General features: G+C 48.7%; 1 protein-coding gene across 1 annotated transcript in view; it reads left to right on the top strand.

Annotated features, from left to right (window-relative positions):
- The window catches only part of LOC105570357, a 2,871-nt gene extending 1,405 nt beyond the window's left edge, over nucleotides 1–1,466 (top strand). Inside the window, exon 6 of the mRNA XM_012027485.1 lies at nucleotides 1–1,466. Within this exon, the coding sequence (XP_011882875.1) occupies nucleotides 1–1,063 (1,063 nt within the window). The 3' untranslated portion in view covers nucleotides 1,064–1,466.
- Nucleotides 1,467–7,360: the final 5,894 nt, after the last annotated feature.

A 7,360-nucleotide genomic window follows, 5' to 3' on the forward strand; every position in this document is an offset into this window, starting at 1 on the left:
CCAGGTGAAATCGGAGAGCAAGGGCTGCGAACCCTATTGTAGATCCGCTAAGGCCGCGCAAGGTGAGATCTCTCGTGCGACTAACAGAAGCCGCCGATCGCTCCAGCAGGACTACGATTGCTCTGCAAAAAACGCGTTTTGGAATCGTGTAACCTGCAACTTTTGGTCGATGTTAGGATACGAGGTGCAATCCAGCGACCCAATATCCCCGGTTGCCACACAGGTATCCACCGAGCCCTACAATCGTTTTACAATATCCCCGGTTGTCGTGAATAATTTTCAAACTGCACAATATCCTAGCGCGCCACAGATACACGATTATGTCAGTAATGACACGGATAGTCATAACGAATCAGGGACTGACCCAATGGACGAGTCTCACAAAGATGAGCGTGAAAGTAATATATTTCATGTAAACGAAACAGCAACGGAATACGACCAAGTAGAGTTTACTTCTGATCCCTCGAACGTAGAAGATACTAGCGCGACGCAGATACACGATCATGTCAGTAATAGCGACGAAAATACAACGGAACCTGGCCAAGTAGAGTTTAATTCCGATCCCTCGAACGTAGAAGATTCTACCGCGGCAGAGATACACGATAATGTCAGTAATGACACAGATAGTTATAATGAATCAGGGACTGACCCAATGGACGAGTCTCACAGAGATGAGCATGAAAGTAATATATTTCATGTAAACGAAACAACAACGAAATACGACCAAGTAGAGTTTACTTCTGATCCCTCGAACGTAGAAGATACTAGCGCGACGCAGATACACGATCATGTCAGTAATAGCGACGAAAGTACAACGGAACCTGGCCAAGTAGAGCTTAATTCCGATCCCTCGAACGTAGAAGATTCTACCGCGGCAGAGATACACGATAATGTCAGTAATAGCGACGACGGTAACGACAATTCAGCGATTGGCAATGTGGACAAGTACAGAGATGAGTTTGAAAAGTACACGTTTGGTATAAATAGAACAGCAAAGCGGTATAGGGAAGTAAAGACTGAATCTGGACACTCGAAGGTAAAAATATATTCGTGGCGTAATTGAAACTCTAATAAAAACTCTGCAGTTTAATTATCATTACGATAAGTATAGGATACTAGACGTCATTAGAAATGAATTTAATGCCCGGCTGACAATTCGTGCCATATTCGTAGGCGCAAATAATTTCCTCGTACTTTCATTTCGCGGAACGAAACATTGGAATTTGATTAAATAGGCATTTAATCAAATATAGCCAAAGTTCCATCTTATAAAGTCCCACTTATATAGTTTTTTATAAATAAACATTATACCTTATTATATTTTGTATATTGTTCTATGTGAAATAAAATATTTTTCCACCAATAGCAAATGAGGTCTTAAACATGGATCCATCAAATACACGCGCAAAACTCTCTGCGATCTAACTGGGACTCGCAATCAGATCAATTCTAAAAAAAAAAGAATGATAGGTTTTGGTTGAAAAATTTATAATTCGGATCAGAAACGAATTTTACTTTTTCGAGAAATCCGAATAGATCTCCTGTACTTTTCCCGGTATCTTTCTAGAGTTTCTTCCCGGCTTACGTTTTATGTCATAATTGAGCAAAACATGAGAAACACGTGGAGTATCCAGCGACTATAAACATTAAAAGAATGTAAACACGTCGGTAAACACTTAAAGTGCTGTTTGCCCAATCCTTTTCAAATTAAATGAACGTTTTGAGCGAAACACAAACGGGGTATATCATATCGCTCAGCTTCTTATGAAGCCGCTTAACGGCTTAATCACGGCGCGCCGTTTGAATTTTCTGATGCTTTCGCAAGTTTTAACGATGTTATGCGCGTATGGTGAAATTCGTGCGGTGAAATTCGTCCGTTAAATCGGGCACGAACGGAGGAGCATTGCCGAATACACGGGTGACCCGTTTTACGATCAGATAATTCGCGATACTCGCGATATACACTCGGACCAGCGAGCGGATCAACCAATGCCCTCCGACTCGCGCGCTAATGTCCCGGTTCTAACTTGGATGGTCTGCCTCGCGTCGCTCCATAATTAATTCGCACATCGCGCAAACATTACCCGCGGCGCGAGAGGAGGCGATTAATTACAATCGCGAGATCGCGATGAGATTAGGAACGAAGTAGACCCGGGGAGAGCCGCGCGCGCTCCCGTTCGTGTTCCGGTTTAACGGCCCGGTATTCGCTCGCCCGGCGTTGAATCGTCGTCGTTTTTAGCTGAGCGCTGGGCTCTTGCAACACACACACACACACACACACAGCCCGGCGTGTACTCGTCGTAATTAGTTTGACTTTCACCCGTCGCGGTCGCCGTCCATGTCGGGTGCCGTCCGCCACCGCTACCAAACGGATCGTCTCTCGGCGCGCACTCGTGGGGACCCCAAGGGCCATCGAGATCCGAGGGCTGTCGAGACTCGACGGTCATTTTATCGGCGTGATTTTTCGCGCCGACGAGTGTAGAGATTTGGAAATCGACGCGTAAACACGGCATATCGGCCAAGGGCACGCAAATTCTTCGAGGCTGCTCCTTGGAATTTCTCTCTCCTTTTTTTTATCTCGTATGTTCTCGCCTCTCTCTCTCTCTCTCATCGTTATTATCATATACATTATACGTGTCACAAGCCACGCGCGGGAGAGCTTTGAATCCGCAATCGATACCGTATTAAATGTCGGCGACGTATTAATAGCTAGGCTCCTCTCCGACGTCCCCGTCAGCCTTGAGAGCCGTCGAAAGTCTCGGGATCCTCTCGGCAATATCAGGCGGGTTTCGAAAGATTAGGAGAGTCCGCGATTACGCGAATTTTGGAATCTATCGGAGCCGCTCAGGGGGATCTAAGGGTGGACGAGAAAGCGCCCGTATAATGCGATTTCGACATTAGACGCGGGACACGCTCGGCGAGGATTGTACCAACGTCGCTGGGCGAGATATTCTTTTTCACATCCTTTTGAAATTGTGCCACGCGTAATACAGATCGCCCGACGTCGGGGCGTCCAGGCGTGCGCGTTTGACATTAAAGCTCCCGGTCCCGCGCCGCGATTACGTCGGGTTGTGGCGAAAGAGGCGAAAAGCCGCGCGATTCTTTCCTCTCGTCCAAGTGAGCTAATTTGTAATCGACAAGAGACAACTTCTCGGACAAAGTGCGCCGGGATATGAGCGGCCGCGCGCGAAGAAACGTGATCTATCTCGAAGCACAAGTGTACACGGGAGAAAGATTCGTCGTGAATTCCAACGTGGATGCAGCGAGGGGCAAGGAGGCTCGGGTGAACGGCCTAAAAATGTAGGTCTTATTACGCCCGATTCTATTATATCGCCGAGCCGTGAAGGCGAAAGTCCGACCCTACGACATTTTCAATTGTCCATTCCCCCGGGGGGAGACCGTCTGAAATGAAGAACGGGATCTCTTTCCTACCTGCCGACGCCGCGCCGGTGAAACTCGTCGTCTACGACGTTGGTCGCCGGCAAACTCTCGTGCGAAAATCGTACGATTTATTATTTAGAACCGCCGCCGCATTTACAGCCCGTTGCACGGGATCATTGTCTTGAAATTGAAATTCCTCCTGCCGTTTCAGAGATCGTTAGATCGCACTCTCGTGCCGTTACCTGATACAAAGATAATGTAATAACGTAATGTAATACAATAATCTGAAACACCGCGCTCGTGCACGGCTTCGAAAGTAGAAAATCGACTCAACGTGTTGTATTAGCCAGGTCGATCGAGCCAGCGGGAAAGAAGGCCTGGTCCTCTCATCGGGATGAAGATCCGAACCCTAGTAGCACAGTGCATTGGCCAAACAGCGGAGCCGCGTTTTCAAAAGCGATACGTAGCGTATCGCGCGCTGAAAATTTAGTGGAAAGTATGGAGAAACGTTTGCCAGGCAGCCGGATTGAATATTATATTGGGTAATAGCGCGAGGGTTAGGTAATGGCGCGAGTCTAATGGTCTTTCAGGCGACAGAAAAGAATTTGGCGACGCAGCGACGCGCGAGAGCAATCGCCCACGCGCTCTCCTGTGACAGATCAAATTTACATATCTGTAATCAATCAATCACTCGCCGGTGTATACGCGTGCGATATCCGTACGTAGTTGCGCCTCCGCGTCCGCTTTCGCCGCCGTTCAGGCGCGATCGATTCATTTCCCAGGAGGAATAGACGTTTGCGCAATCGCCCGAGATTTATGGCGAACCGGAGCGCCGATCGTATCGTCGATTAATTGTTTCCGAGCCTCCGCGTTGTGATCCGGCCTGCCGTCGGGGAGACCGAGATGCCTCTTCCGAGGGGGGAGCGATCTCGGGTCGCCGTTTGCCGGGCAAGTTGCCCTTCTACGTGTGGTAATAAGGCGTTAAAGAGAGCGCGCCGCATCATACATTGCGTACATATGATATTACACATCGGCCACGTTCACTCCAACGGATTTATAGACGTGGACTCGCTCCGCTACTTGCGCCCCGGCGTCCTCGCAGACTCCTCTACTTCCATGCTCCGTTGTGCCCGCTCCGGGCAACGCGATCGCGACGACAACGGCCGGGGAGGAAGATGAATCGAGCCACCCGGGCGTGAATCCTCCTCTCCTCCGTCTCTTTCTTCGCGCGAAATCGCCAATTCTCTCGCGGTGCTACGGATACAAAACGAATTCTGTGCACTCGGAACAGTTTAATTTACCCGCACGAGGCTTTTGTCCTTCTTCAACTACCGAAGAGGAACTTTCCACTTTATTTTAAACAGCTTGCGCTAGCTCTTAAGCCTTGTGTCCACGATCCAAGAACTTGGTTCAAGTTCTAGTTTCGAGAAATGTGTAGCCAATCAACCTGCAGCTATTCCATAAAAGCTGCAAGGTGATTGGCTACGCATTTCTCGGAACTAGAACTTGGACACAGTTCTTGGATCGTGGACACAAGGCTTTAGGCCTGGGTTTTCATCTTCTGGTTAACCGTTGACTAGAAGTTAGTCGATCCTCTGATTTTAGAATAAAACGACAGTATGTATCGTCTTTTGTCGAATAACGCGGTGCCAAGATCGAGGGAAAATTGATTCTAAACGCAAGAATATACAAACTTACATTTACATAAGTTACTCGTGTCTCATTATAGTGAGTCAATCTTTTTCAATTCGATAGAGGAGAATGAGAATTATTGATTTTATTTCGACACTGTCTTATTTGAGGTTGCGAAAAATATAAGTGCGCCAAGAACATTTTTCGTCCCGGTAACCGAAATCCTTCCTGAGGGTGCGCGATCGCCGAGATCGGCGTCTTTCGGCCCGGGGACCACTGACCCACAATAACGTACCGACACGGCCACCGATCGGCAGAACTTCCCCCTCGTCGAGCTCACTTGGGCGCGCACGGGCGTCCAATAAATAACTCGCGGGTCGAGCACCCGTGGATGAAATCAGAGTGAAATGCTCCGCGCGCTGCGCGCAGCGCATATCAAAGTTTTTCAAGAGGACGTTACGAATGCCGGTCATATCCTGGCAGCCACACACGGTCGCGTAACAGCGACGGACGACCACCTACCTATCCGCAGAAACAGATTCGCGTTCCCTGTTCTCCAGTTCTTGCCCTCCTCCCCCTCTCTCTCTCTCTCTCTCTCTCTCTCTCTCTCTCTCGGCGTCTAAACGAGCAACGGATAATCGCACGGCAACAAAGTATTCGCGGAAGAAAGTAACATTGGGTAACGTGCGATCGCGTCCGGCGTCCGGCGACGGTGACGGTCCCCGATGTGGATAATGTAACCATTAGATCGGTTCACACACGGTAGCCGATTCTTCCTTTTACGCGCTGTCGCCGTTTTCTTTTACTCTTACCGCGATTCCCCGTAGGTGAATAATGAATAATTCATCGGTACCATCGATCGAGCAGGTAGTTATGTCAAGAGCGGTTTCGCGGCATTCCTGGGATTACGATAGCGCAATGAATAACTCACTTCTACGGCATTTTAGGCGCCTCCCGGCCCGGAGGAGTTAATCGGCTATTTAAATCAACGGGCATCGCGTCCAGTATAGTAAAGTGTAGTGTTTTATTAACAAGGGCCCGCCGCGCGCTCGCCAGCCGTCCAGAAATATCCTCTCGCGCATTTTACGTAATGCGCGCCGTGCGGTAACGGCGCGGCGGCACGAAGAAAGCGAAAATTACCCCAGCACCGTGGATGATACAGTTTTTATCATTCGCATTTTAATTCGTTTCCTCCATTATGTTCCCCGCACGCCTTTTGCACCTTCCAATCTCGCGGCCGATCTTTTCTTGCGCACCGCTCGCCGCAAACTCCTTCGTAGCGGTTAACAAAAGTCAGGAAAGGATATCGCCCCTAAATGTTACACTGCATTTTGTTCAGCCGTGTAACCGATCACACCAACTAAAGGCATGTATACTCGTTCTACTTTACCGAGATTCTCTCTTTCGTTCAGGCTAATAAATAAAAAAAATCCAACATCTAATTGAATCACATAAAATATTGGACAGACTAATTTCGCAAAAGCTTACTTCGGCTCAATAATTCAGCTCACGTTGAATTATCGAATGCTACGCTTAACTTTCATTGTCGGCGCCGATTGGGAATTATCGTCGATACGCGAAGAGAATGAAATGCTTACGCGTCCCGGCGATATACACGGAAGGAAAAATCTCGGCCAGGCAGCGTCGGCGACATCGCCGCGCAAATCGTTCCGCGGGACGATGAATCTTCATTTTCTGGAGTACTTTCATTTTCTAGCCGTGTCGCGCACCTTTGGTCCCGCGCGGGACCGAACTGCGGGGCGGCCGCGACGAGGAGGCGGCGAAACGACGACGACGACGAGAGAAGCGAACCCCCTTGAGGAGGCCGCGTAACGAGGCGACGGCCACGAATACCGTCCACCTTCCTGTGCCTTCCTTTTCCGTGGGTATCCCCTCGGTGGCCTCTATAAAAGTTCGGAAGAGCCTCGACCGCACGCCACACGCGTGAAAGCTCGCAAGTGAAACGCTCGACATTCCGCTTTTTCTACGTGCCTCACATTTCGGGAGTACCTTGAGCCTCCGGCGCACACGTGGGAGAAAATGCAGACCACCGCGGTAAGTAGCGCGAAAGTAACGTTCCTCTAATTATCGAGTACGATTATCGCTCGCCTACCCGAAGGCGCAATTACATTTTTTTTCCCCGAAGATAATTGGCGCTTATTTTTTATTTCTCTTCTATCATCGTGTCACTTCGTGTCTCTCGCGCTTCAAGTTTGAAGATAAATGCGAGGCGATCGTTTCGTCGCGAACGAACGTTCTTTTAACCATCGAGTTCGATTATCATTTTTCTACTCAAAAGCGCAATTATATTTTCAAAGATACTTGGTGCGTATTTTTAATTTCTTTT

Source organism: Vollenhovia emeryi, unplaced genomic scaffold (genome assembly GCF_000949405.1).
Source record: "Vollenhovia emeryi isolate VEMERY1.0 unplaced genomic scaffold, V.emery_V1.0 DF939121.1, whole genome shotgun sequence".
NCBI lineage: Eukaryota > Metazoa > Arthropoda > Insecta > Hymenoptera > Formicidae > Vollenhovia > Vollenhovia emeryi.